The sequence below is a fragment of the Boleophthalmus pectinirostris genome, unplaced genomic scaffold, assembly GCF_026225935.1.
Source record: "Boleophthalmus pectinirostris isolate CB_2022bp ecotype Guang Dong unplaced genomic scaffold, ASM2622593v1 HiC_scaffold_5, whole genome shotgun sequence".
Taxonomy (NCBI): Eukaryota; Metazoa; Chordata; class Actinopteri; order Gobiiformes; family Gobiidae; genus Boleophthalmus; species Boleophthalmus pectinirostris.
In genome coordinates, this window is record NW_026571404.1 from 28,065,450 (window position 1) to 28,079,369 (window position 13,920).

The 13,920-nt window shown below is 36.7% G+C and overlaps 1 protein-coding gene across 1 annotated transcript in view; it reads left to right on the forward strand.

Moving 5' to 3' along the window:
- LOC110156979 (VPS10 domain-containing receptor SorCS1-like) overlaps window positions 1-13,920 on the forward strand; it is a 109,150-nt gene that overhangs the window by 73,368 nt on the left and 21,862 nt on the right. Inside the window, 11 exon segments of the mRNA XM_055162627.1 lie at window positions 662-764; window positions 936-1,012; window positions 3,185-3,276; window positions 3,407-3,514; window positions 4,321-4,438; window positions 4,583-4,716; window positions 7,899-8,012; window positions 9,862-10,033; window positions 10,220-10,406; window positions 12,256-12,389; window positions 12,472-12,595. Of these exon segments, the coding sequence (XP_055018602.1) occupies window positions 662-764; window positions 936-1,012; window positions 3,185-3,276; window positions 3,407-3,514; window positions 4,321-4,438; window positions 4,583-4,716; window positions 7,899-8,012; window positions 9,862-10,033; window positions 10,220-10,406; window positions 12,256-12,389; window positions 12,472-12,595 (1,363 nt within the window).

Below are 13,920 nucleotides of genomic sequence, written 5' to 3' on the forward strand. Positions count from 1 at the left end.
TGACTATCATCAGCACACATGATTGAACTGAACTCATATGTGTTTCTGTGTGACATCTTTGTACGAGAGCTTTGGGCACTGACTTTATCTGTCTGACATGCACGTGTGCTCACAGTACATCCGTGTGAGAATGGTGTAACACACCAGACCCAAACACTAAGACTCTGCTGCTGTCTGTGACCTGTGAAGTACAAGTTACAGATTACTGTGGGGGAACTGAAACTGCATTTGAGTATTTGTTGTACACAGTCTTACTATTTCATTAACTTTTATTGTGACTTTGACTGTCTTATGCTTGTGATGATGCTGAAATACATTAACATAAAAACACTCTTCTATACAGGCTTCAGCATAAGAATTATTCTTTGCTTCTGACAGAACGTGATTTGTCACTTAACAAATATGTCATCTTTATGTGCATATAATTAACACAATTAACAACTGCTTCTCATTAATTGCCAGTTCTAATTATAAAAAGCAGTCATGTCCATGTGACTGGCTGATTAATCATGTAAAAACAACCTCACATTTGAACAGCGTGGATTGCGCTCAGAATGAGCAGACAATCTATTTTTGCTAACAGTTTGCATCTGTGGTGCGCGTGTGATGTTGCCTCTCTATGATCCTTTTGTCTAATCTCCTTTGTGCCATTGTTCCACAGCCTTACTGCTCCTTACATCTGCACCTCCACGTCTCAGAGAATCCTTACACCTCTGGAAATATCGTCAGCAAAGACACAGCTCCGGGAATTATCATAGCATCAGGTGAAAAGATGGTAGCACTGCGTCAATAATCTTGTTTATCTCCAAATGCAAGTTGTAAGAGATTTGAGCCTTACTTGCCTAATTGTAAAAGACAGTCCACCTTGAAAAGCCTCGAGGTGTAATTCATTTTCGTGATGCTGGTTGAGTAATGCTGTTGTTGTGTTTTCTTAGGGGTGATTGGACCAGAACTGACCAGTACTAATGTTAGTGTATTCATCACGTCAGATGCGGGGAACACATGGAGAGAGGTAAAAAACTAAATGTCAAAATGCACATTTATAGCCATTACAAAAGATTTTGGCTGTGTATCATAATATTGCAGAACAGTTGCAGTGAAAAGCGAACAATGTCACTGATATGATATGTCCCACAATATGGCATTAAACTATCTTCATGGTTACAAGCAGGTGATTCTACCAGGCCAAGTTACAGATCAGATCTGTAGAGAGGTGAGCCGTGCAAGTAGGTGACAAACTCCAGAAATGTTACAAATCGCACTGAAAAAGCAGTTATATAATTTTTATTATAATTTACACTGTCTACAAGAAATAATTTGATTTCATTTTGTTGTTTTTAGCAATACAAAAACAGAATAAATTACAAACTCGAACAGAATATTATTTTTTAAAAAGTCATCTGTTCAGTATTCCCCCTGACCCACTGCTTTTGAATTAGTGATATTTGGTCCAAAATGAATGAATGCTATCTACTCAGTTTTCTTTGCAAAGAGTGTGTTTGACTTGTATGGCTAAAGAAACACACAACATGGATTTCTCTACTGAATATTAAAGACTAAAACCTTCTCTTCTGCTGCTTTAAGAAACAGTCAACACTTGTACAAATATAGCCCCGTGTTATGTGACAATTTGTATTTCTCAGTTTCAAAGTGTTGCTGCTGCGAACACATTGCGGTTGACACAGAAAAAGCACTAAGGCCCGACACCCAGCTATGTGTGAGACATGTATATGTGCATAGTTATCTGCACAGAAGCCAAACAAAGAAGCCTATGGCTCTCAAGATAACAAAGAGGAAGGGTTTGAAGGGAAAATGGAGGCCTTGACTTGTTTACCGTACTATTCTGAATAATTCTGAAGCTGATTTTGAAGAAAATTGATTTTAACAAAAATATTGACATGTCTGCGATATCTGAAATAATTTCAAAGGCAGTTCTCCCTCGTGCTGTCTTAAAAACTCACTTTGAATCAGATATGCACTAGCTTTTCCAATTTTATCCTTTGAGGTAAACCTGATCATTTGTTTCAGATATCACATGTCTTAAAAGGGGCACTGTACTTTTCTGGTGTGAAGTCCGCAATCTGCTTGTCTCCACGGAGAGTGGTTTTGCCTGTTATAATCCACAGTATGTCATTAAACTATCTGTATGGCATTAAACTATCTTCTAAACTAGTATGGCATTAAACTATCTTCTGTTTTTTATTAATAGAATTTACCTTGAAAGCATTCTTAGTTTCCACAGATCTCACCGATAACCTGGCTAAATCTGTAATGTACACAAATGTAATTACTCCCCACAAATGCAGTATCTAAATGAAACATAGCAAAGGAGAAATTCAGTTCTGTCAACTGGTCAAAAGTTTTTTGTTAAAAAGTTTTTTGCTAAATATTTATTTGTTTATTTAACAGGGACAATGTATGTTAACCTTTCTTTAAAAGCAATTTACTATTATAATGCGGACATCATCCAAAAAAAAAAAAAATCTGGTTATAAGTGGTATTAGAGGATGAAAAGGTCATACTATAAATGTAATAAAAAGAGGACTTATGTGAAGTCAGATGTGCACCGAGTGATATATATGAGGTGATAATCCATGTGGTTTGGCTCGAAGTTCAGATGTTACATTTGATTCCTTTTTCTGTAAAATCTGCGTGAGATTTATTTTATCTTATTATTACAGAAAATAAATATTTACTTTATGTGTCATATCTATGCATTTATGTTCTCTATGCATGTTCTATGTAATACTGTCTGAATAAACATTAAATAATAATAATAATAATAATAATAATAATTTATTTTATTAATTGTTTTGATTTCAAGGTCCTGTAGGGATTCTTGAGCTTTTATAACACTGTTACCTCATTAAACAAAGTTGTGTTTTGTTTCATTTGCATATGTTTATGTAATCCTGGATTATTAATCTGTTTACATCTCCAAAACACAAAATGAATGAGTTCACAAGATAGAGTGTTTTCTGTTTGAGAGAAGAACTCAGCCTAAATATGCACGCTTTGTGTGTTAAACGTGTGAATGAGACAACACAAAACTCCAGGTATGTTTTTGATGAAGAAACACAGAAAGATTGTAGCATAGATCAGAGAATAGTTTAATATAAGCCCTTTAACTCTGGTATATTCCAAAGTGTCCCAAATAAGCGTATGTTTTCTGTGTTGACTGCAGGTTTTTCAGGAAGAGTACAGTGTGTTTTTCTTGAACCAAGGGGGATCTCTGGTAGCCATCCGCCACACACCTCTCCCAATTAGGCACATTTGGTAAGGCTCTCCAAGGATTTTTATAACACGCTCAGTCTTCACAACTAAAAAAAAGTCAGACTTGCTTCTCTGCTGAAGCTCATGAGTCTATTTCTTCTCTCTGCGATCCAACCATTGTTCTCTCCCCCAGGCTGAGTTTTGATGAGGGCAGAAACTGGGACAAATATAGCTTCACCTCGTCCCTGCTCTATGTTGATGGGGTGCTAGGGGAGCCTGGAGAGGACACCCTTATAATGACGTAAGAAGCAACTGCAGATATGTATATGTGTGCAGATTTGTATGTTTGTGAATGGCTACATTATTTATGATTTATGGCTCTGATGAGGATCTGAAAGTGCATGGAAATGAATGCAAGGTTGAAAGTGTTGATGATTGCAGTATACTTAGAATACATCAAAATGTTGAAGAGAGAGAAATAATAAGTAGTGAAACAAAAACAAAAAAATCACTATATTTAGTTTAAATAAAAGGGCAATATTTAGCCTTAATGCTTTAGCTTTAATGGCTGAGCAGTGGAAGAGTTTTTAGCCTGTTATATTTTTTTAGGGCCAAAGCTCATTTATGGAAGACTCAGGCAAATTGAAAACCTCTTCTATGACCAAATACAATTGATACTCCAGTCTTTTAGCTCTTTAAAATTCATTAGTTTCATGGCTTGTTAGCCTACACTTGTGAGTGAGCCAGGCTGTACCACACCTATGGTCCAAAGTTCTAGGTTAGTCTCCAATTAATTATCTGACATTATTTGCGTTTGCAATAATTTCTGGAATACAATTAAAATAAGACTTTCTTCTATCTTGGGAAATTTTTTGTGAAATGTAGCTAAGTCCTAATAATATTACTTGCAGTTTGTTGCCCCAAGTGTTGTTGCCAATTACTTAGCTAATTATAAGCTATAATTTTCAAATGTTAATATGTGAATTTTATTAGATTTTTTACTCTCTTCTCAACTTTTTTGGAATAGGGCCTACATCTCGATGTATTTATGTGAATAAAAGGATCTCTTGTCACTGTCAGTTTTTCTATTTTATCTGTGCTGTGCAGAATCTTCGGCCATTTCAGTCATCGATCCGAGTGGCAGCTTGTCAAAGTGGACTTCCGGTCAATCTTTATGCACCGCTGCACCTCTGATGACTACACCATGTGGCAAGTACACGACCAAGTAAGGGATGCCATTTTAAAACTGAATGTTTAAGTGCATGATTAGGCTTTAAAATGTTCAAATTCTGTCACACAATCATGCAAAACAAGCTACACAAGGAAATACAGAGGCTTTGAAATGCCTCTGATGGATTATTCATTACAGGGCCAAGCGTGCATCATGGGAATGAAGAGGGGTTTCCAAAAACTGAAAGCGAACGCTCGATGTGTCAAGGCCAGAGATCAGTACGTGCCTCAGAAGTCGGACTCCTGCCCGTGCACAGAGGCCGACTTTGAGTGGTGAGTTCCCCGCTCCGAGGCAAGTCTTTTCCCTTCATTAAACCCATTGCCCAAACACTTTAGCAGCATCTCCAGAGGCAAACTGTGAAGCCAACGAGGGCACAACGAGAGGGCATGTCCTCAATCACTTCCCTATCTGTCCTGTTTGTCCTCCTGTAAGAGTTTGTTATGGCAAGAACTACATCAAATATTGTTCTATACAAATACGAGGGCATAGACTTGATGGAAAGGAATGCTGTAGAGTCATGAAAAGCTAATAAGATTATGCTGGTGAACTGTGTATGTCTTATTAGCGGCCTTGTTTGAAGAAACAATTACACATAGCTGATGATTGAAATGCTGCTATTAAACCTGACAGTTTGAACCCTGCTTCTGACTGGACATTCTTCTGTTGTGTCCTTGGGCAAAATTCACTACTCAATTTGTCTTGATTTAAGAGGAAATGCTTGATACAACACTGTATTGAAAGCCGCTATGTAAAACAAGCCAGCCTGCTAATAAGACTATTAACTTTGTCTACTCTGGGTTCTTTTCTCAAGCTCTGTAGTTCCAATGGGCAGGAATGACCTGGATTTAAAAGTCTGAGAAATGCATGTTCCCTGCTTTGCCAAAGTAAAATGATGCTAAAAATATGCTTATATGAAACATTTTTAAAACAAGAGTAATGATAATCGCACAAGGGACTGGTGGCATTGGTTGTCCACATACTTGAATAGTAATGCATTGGATTTATGTAACGCTTTTTTGGACACTCAAAGACACTTACAGTACATTTTTCATTCACTACACACTCGGTGGTGGTAAGTTACCCTGCCCTGGGGCAGACTGGCAGAAGTGAGGCAGTCAGTCTGTACCATCTTCCCCTCCAACCACCACCAACACTCACACACACACCACTTTCATTCTAGGCAGTGTGGGTGAAGTGTCTTGCCTGAGGACACAATGACATTTTTTTTTTTTTTGCCACTGGCCCACCACTGTGGCACCTGATTTTCCCAGTGATCTTCCATCCAGTTACTTACCAGGCCTAGGCTTGCTTTGTTTTTGAGACAATCAGTATGGCCACAACTACTACATAACTTTACTTTAAAGGAGTAAAATGACTGTTCCTTTCTTCAAATAGTAGGAGGACCAGTAGATGCAAATGTAAGACATGACCTCATCTTCCATTGCTGCACTCCTGTTACAGGTCATAGGTGGTTGGACATAACCCCAAATCTATGCTAATGCCATAAGGATGACAGAGATACAGCACACAGTCAGCTTTCACACATTCATGTATTCACCATGGGCAAGTTAGATTCACCAATCCATACATGCATGAACTCAGATGATGCAAGATGTAGCAGAAGAAATCCACTGCAACACGGAGAGGAACTGCTAGTCAGCTTGCCCATGAACTACTGCCACTGAAGTCCATAAAAATACATGACGGAAGTATAGCATGTGTGCTCCTATAGGTCAGACATGTACTATGGCTGACTTGGTAACATCTGTCAGTCCCAGTCTGCCATTTCTACAGGACTAAGGTCAGCTGCACATGTCCATACAAAAACATAACAGTCTTCTTCCATTACCATCCCCAGCTGGAGGAGTTATGGTCTTGCAGCATGAGGCTACATTCTGAGAGGAAGTTGATGGACATCTTGACATTTTTCTCTAGGGTTTTAATAATTCAGACCTCCACACTCCCTCCAGCAATGGCAGCACACAGAGCGTCTCATAGCCACTGCCGAAGCTGGTCCACAGATGGGATGGACTCTTATGTAGAGCTGATCTGTGTGGTCAATGCCAAACACAAAGCTACAAACTTTTTTTCAACTTTTTGGACTCCGCCACCCACAAAACCATCGCCTAGCAGACCGTCCACATGGCATTTAGCAAAGACCAGCAGTGATGTTCTTTTTCGGGAGAAGAATAGAGCTGAACTTCTTGCAACTCAGCAATCTGCACTGTTGATGTCGAAAGTTTTGACTTCACAGACTTGATATTCTATTATTGGCATCTGCAAACTTCAGAAACTCATTCAAAAATGTAAAGTCTTCAGTAACTCATTTTGGGTCTTTTTATTGGATCAATAAAGCACAGTGATTGAATTAATCTTAGCCAATCAATTTGTATAAAAAAGAGAATATATTTTATCTTCCTTTCATCAAATTGAATTGGGTAAATTGCAATGGCTTGGGTTGTTTCATTAAATGTTAGTTTTGGCATTGTGGCTTAACATTATTTGATATAGATATACAGATTTTACAGGTTTTGTGTGTGATATATATATATATATATATATATATATATATATATGGATTTTTTTTTTCTTTTGTGTTGTCATGTCACTAACATTTCAAACTTGATTCCTATAATAAGGAATAGGCTTAAAGGTCCTGTACCAATTTTTTTCCCATGCATTTCAGCAAAGTTTTTTTTTACAGATAGCTCTTTAGGTCTGAATATATCTGCTGTTTGTTGTCTGCATCTAATTAGAAAGCATTTTATTGTCAGATAATCAGGAAGTGCATATTAGAATGGTAGTTGTTATTAGATTTACTGTCACGAGAACACACCACTCTGGTCGCTGAGAGTTGTGAAAACCACTTATAAAGTCATGAATAATTTGTGAATATTTTGGATGCTCGTAATGCATAATGTAATACATGAGGAATAACACTGGACTGCTGCAAACGGTTAAAACTGAACTATTTTTCATGTTTTTAAGATTTTAAAAAATCAGATACACAGCTTTTAATACTTTATACCAAGCCACAATAATAATAATAAAAAATGTTTTTTTTTTTAGACAATAGAGTGTAATTGTTAACACAAAATAATAGTACTATCTTTATGTTACCATGTGGTTTTATACTAAACTTGATAAAGATAAGAAAAAATCTAGTTTTTTTTATCTATTGATACTTTTTTAAATGAGTATCTAGTCCCAATAGTAGTTTGCGACTTTATTGATGCACAAGGGAAATTATTTGAACACAGTAGCTCTCTCATCACAATACAATATAGTAACAAAGAGCAAATATATAAATGGTAATAATTTCAAAATAAGAAGCAAAAATAGCAAGAGACTGGATATAGAACTGGTTTTAGTATAGATTATTTTCTGATTTTTGATTCTCCTAGATGAGTTATAGAAATGAGTATTCTCACTGTCTGTTTTTGATCTGAAACAGTGACTACGGGTTTGAGAGACACTCGGATGGCAGCTGCACACCATCGTTCTGGTTCATTCCTTCAGCCACGTCCAGAGACTGCATCACTGGGGACACTTTCCTCAACACTACGGGGTATGACAGATCTGTGAGCAGCCATGTGGAAAAAAAAAGTCTTGAATTTACACTTACAGCTACTGAAACAATCAACGCTATAAAAACAGTGGTGGAAGTACTTGATTTTGATACCTAAAAAGAAAAAGTCATTCATGCAGATTTTTAGATTTAATAAAACTTCAAATTTAGAGATATTGATAAAGATTTGTGCTGAATTTTGTTTAATAGAAACAAATGAATCAATAGTTTTTTGTAGCTGTTTTTATTTGTATATTTTAGTTTGCACAAACTGTGAACATGTTAAAAATAAACCGCTCAGGCTTTTCAGCAGGTCTCACAATAATAAAAAAAATATTTTTACTTTTCAGTCGAGTTCAAATATTTAATGGAGTAGAAAGTACAGATCTCAAATATAGTGAAGTAAAGGTTAAAAATATCCACTTGTATTTAAGTATAATGCAGATATTTTTTACTTAAAGACAGTACTTTACTACTTTTACCTTGTTACATTCCACCACTGTATAACCATAGCCACAAAGCAATCATCAAATGTAAAAATGAACAATCAATGATTTAAGGGTTTTTAAAAAATTATAAATTTTTCTTAGATAAATTTAGACTTGAAATTGTGCAATAGGTTGTATAATTTTTTATGTATAGTCAACTGTACAACTACACATTTCTATAACCAAAGAAAGCAGAGTTTTAAGTATATTATACACAAAAAGAATACTTGAAAAGTGCTGAAAAATTGGTTACATAAGAGGCATAAGAATAGGTGGCACTGATGATAGAGAGAATAGGTGGCATTGATGATAGGTGGTGCAAGTAGTAGCAGTAAGTAGCAGTCAATCAATGCAGTGTTTTCAATATATAATTTTTTCAAGGCAAGGCAAGACTACTTGTATACAATTCTTAGAATTAGACAAATGTATTGATCCATAAGGGAGAAGGGATACAGTAGCTCACATATCACAATAAATATAATAACAAAGAGCAAAAATATAAATGGTAATAATATATTTTAAATAAATAGCAAGAGTCTGGTGTCAAATAAGGCATAGTCATATAAATGTATATATACAAGTACAAATAAAATATAGAAAAACTATAATAATACAAATATATCTCAGCTTTGTACAGGAGGTCGAATTCAGAGTAACACAAAGGAATTCAAAGTGCTTTACAGAATAAGAAAGACATTAAAATCACAATACAAAGTAATATAAACATAAATACATAGCATAGTAACATAAATACACATCGTAACGTTAACATTAAAAGAGAAAATAATTCATAGTCAACTCAACTGTAGCTCTACAAATATATATGACTTAAGTGCTTAAACGAAATATATATTAAATACCAAATATTACTGAAGTACTGAAAAATTGGTAAAAATTGTTAGGTGGTGTCCTTCCATCCATTTTCTTCCGCTTATCTGGGATTGGGTCGCGGGGGCAGCAGTCTACCCAGATAAGTATAAGAAAATTTATGGAATGTGGCATCCATAGTACAGAAATAATAGTAGATAATAGTGGTGGTAGTAGCTAGACAATGTAAAGATGTAAAGGAGGAGTTATTAAGTTTTTTTTTTTTAATGTGCCACCCTTCAAACTAATTTAATAGAGTGACAGGTGTATTAAGAGCTATACTATAGGTATTAGTATTATGACCATTAATACTAGGGAGTAGTACAATGTAGTAGTTGTTCTTCTGTAGTTCTTATTGATTAAACTACATATAGATCATTTACAATTATTTATTTACAAGTACCTCTACACAGCCGATATTTTCAGCTTGCATGGTTATTTGTTTTATTTATAAGAAAGTAAACCAAATTTTTATTATGTATTATGTATTCCAGGTATCGCAAGGCTTTATCTAACAACTGCACCGAGGGGAGTGGATTGAAGTACAGCCCCAGGCGCCAGAAGTGTCCCAGCCAGTCCCCCAGAGGCCTGCAACTCTTCACCAGTGAGGGAACACCCGTGGCATCTCTGGAAAACAACGTCACTTTCCTGGTTTTTCTGGAAGAGGTCTGACTCCAACACTGTTCCTCACATGTCTTGCTTTTTCATTTGCGATTATAATGCTATCTATATCGAGACGCTGTCAGAAAGTAGCACAGTGGAAGAATATAAAGTGAATATCCGTGACCTAATATTTTTGTGAGGTTGGGAGTGACTGACAGCGGTGTGTTTACTTTTCCCATTCTTCTAAAGGGCCTCAGCTCAACCACAAGTATCACAGTGGACTTCGGGGACGGGACTGCCATATCCTATGTAAACATAAGCTCCATAGAAGATGGCGTCAAGCATGTCTACAGCAAAGTTGGCATCTATCAAGTCTCAGCCACTGCCAGTAACTCCTTGGGGTCTGACAAGGCTATGCTATACCTGCACGTCACCTGTAAGTCCAATCACTTGCTAAAACTGGTGAAAACTGTGATTACTGGTTGACAGACAGCCATTCAGTGTAAGCTTTTCAACGTTAAAAGCCTTAGATAACGCATTATTCAAACTACTTTGTACACCTTAGCCTTGACATTTCCTATCGTATAACTTAGTTTGTAACATGTGTGTATGTGTCTTTTGAAATACCTTGAAGCCATAAAGTGAGTAGAGTAAAGAGTAGAGAATGAGTTAAAGCTAAAAAAAACCCCAAAAAACACATTAGCAGCTAGCTTCAAACTTGCTAATTTTCATTATGAAAGTAATGTGGACACTGTCATGGGCATAACATGTCTGAAAAAGTATATGGACTTCAAAAAACACAAAGGAGCTATGTGATAAAAATGCAGTATTATTGAAACATTTCCAAACTAAATAAAACATAACTCAGATATGTAAGTATGTAGATTACAAAATTACAAGTGGACAATTTAAAAAATGGTCAAATTTTGGAAAATAGTTGTTTTATGTTTTAATGATATTTGCATCAAAATCGCTTCCAGTTGGACACTTTTGCATTTGAGTTCAGATGCCCCTGACACTCGTCTTGGACGCCGTAGATGAACAGGAGAAAAATACTTGACATGCGTCCATGGCATCCGCTGTGGTCTGCAAGTGCCTTGTTTTCCCGGTTGAGAGAGTGGCTTTAGTTTTATTTATTTTTATTTTATTTTATTTATGACATAAAACCCATTAGACGAGGCTTGGCAGCTGCTTTCTTGTTATGGTGTTTGTGGCTCCTGGGTCCCTCTTTATTCTTCTTCTTCCGGATAATAACGTTGCAACGTCACTGGATAGTATTCTCTGATTGGATGACATGGTGCATCTGATGGCAAAAGCTTTTTGAACTTCTGACGCCAATGCCCTGGACTCGCATGCAGAATGTCGACACCTGAATACTCAAGATGCGCCGCGTCTATGCCAGATTCTCACGGCGCTGATGCCTGAAGACATGCCGCAAAAACGCAGGACGCCCTAGACGCGCCTTCACGTATACTTTGCATGTGAACTGGATGCCTTGACACCCCAGACTGATTGCACCTTTAGCACCAGGAAATCATAATGTTATATACTGTCTTTTTTATTCTGCACTAGTAACTTTTATGCTTGTCTCCATGGGGAGTTTTTTTCTTTCATAAGACTGTTCCGCAGTATAGATTAAATGCCAGCTCACAGTCTTTTGAGGATTCAAATGTATGGAATTGAACAAATGTAACATAGATATGCTTTAATGTCATACTAAAGCAAAAACATTACCATGGATACTAGCAAGTGGCATGCCCTCCAAGAAAAGTTACCTAGTGCACTTTTTAGTACACAGAATGAGGTCCAAAGTAACTACATCCTTGTTATAGCCTTTCATTAAACTTCAAGTGCCCTGGACAACTGACTGTAGTGTTCTCACAGCTTTGAAATACTACCTCATAATGCAGAATGAGACCAATGCTATTTTGGGAGGGAAATTGGCTGCTATAATGGCCAATCGCTGTCAACATTTATCTGCCTGTGTACATTTTCAGAACCTCTAAAATGACAACCCAATTTTGCCTTTCAGTCCTTCTCTATTATAAGTGACATCTTGGACAATGCAACTCTATTAGGTGATTGTGATGTATTCAGCCGATGTAATTAGAACAGGTTTGAGAGGTTTTTAGAATTCATATTGCTGATTTAACCTCCTTTCAATCTACTCGTAATTGTTGTTGTTGGTAAATTGTCCTTGAACACCCTTATTTTAGTTGAAATGAGTGTTGCGTAAAAGTAAACAAAAGGCATTATGTGACTTTTTTTTTGCTTTATCCATAAAGGTCAGCTTGAACAGGTCCAGCTCTCGGCTCCTTCTGTGGCCGTCAAGAACAAGCCAGTAAATCTCACTACCACATTACGCCCGAGCCAAGTGGGGACAGTCACTTACTACTGGTGGTTTGATAACAGAACGGAGGTACATTGTGTTTCCTTTTCTCTTCTCTTCTGAGGCCCCATGCTGAGGCACAGGTGTAATCTTGTCTCATTGTATCTCACAGCCGGTGGTGACCCTAAATGGAGGCATGACCTACACTTTCTCTAAAGTTGGAAGTCACACCGTCACAGTTCAAGCTTCACTGGCCAACACTGTCCATCAGGATCAGATGACTATTGCAGTCTATGGTAAAGCATGTTGTCATATGTTTGTCATTTGTCTTTAACATGAAAAACAAACAGCTGACTGATTCAGATTTAAGGGGTTGTACCTAAAGTTGTGAAAGGAGGAACTGTAAACAAGCTTTTAAGACTTTTTAAGAGGTACAGTGCCTTTAAGGCATGATTTTTTACTACTACTATTTCCTGTTAAACATAAAATAATATGTGTCTGGAGGCTACAGCCTTGTCTTAGCTGCCATTAAACTTTTGTATTAAAAGACCAACAGATGCAGGTCTTGTGCCCTCTGCTTATGTAGTTACACTGACAAATAGCTTTGTATCATACCAAAAAAAAGCTAGCTAGTGTTCGGGAGACTATATGTAATCCAACTGTGAAGGATTCCTGAAAATGTTTTTGGTAAGTATAACATTATGCTTCTATGCTTGAAGGTGCAAGTAACTTTTCAGCTGGAAATAAATAATAAATCAAACAATAACAAAACAATAACAAAACAATTAAACAAGTTTATTGTCATACTGTGGAACATTTGAGGCAAACCAGTGATATCGCCATGGCCCACTTATAAAGTGAAGAATCATCATCTTGTAAACCTGTATGTTGTCCTTCGTGATACAAATCTTTAAAATGCTTTGTCATGCATAGGCAAGTCACCAGGGAATACACTATGTAAATGAGTATGAGGCTTTGTTACTGTCTCATGAGAGCACACATACCTGCTGATCTTTCTCAGACTCAAGACTTCCATGTTAATTCAATAAATCTGTAACGCACATAGATTTTGTGTGGTGCAAACTTCCTAGAAAAGACTGATGCTTTATTGATGGAGATGTGTCTTTGAAAAGAGCCATCACTGTTCTGTTTGTTTATATTATCATCTCCGCTCTGTTATAAATCACTTTCTCATTTTTAAAGCACAGGTTTGGTTTTCAATAGAGCCTTGTAAATATGCTTTTGTCTTCCAGTTTAATGGCTTTACACGCCAGATTTTCAATCAAATGTACCCAACAAAGCACAGTGCTCGCATTATTTTTATTATTACTTTGTGCCTATTACTAAGTTGAATCCATATTCAAGTTTATTTCTGGATTTTGCTTGTTTTTGTTGGATTTGAGATGAGTGAGTTGTACCCAGGCAAAAATAGCCCTTCTGTCCTCATAACATGGAAGTAATGAGTGAACAAACAGGTAGAGGGCAGTGTGTTACAAATGTATTCATCTAGGGTAATATTAGCATGGAATAAATGATCTGAGGTCAGTGCATTTTGACCTTTGAACTTTGAACCTAAACATTATGCTCAAAATATTCCATATTTATATTCTTTGACGAGGAT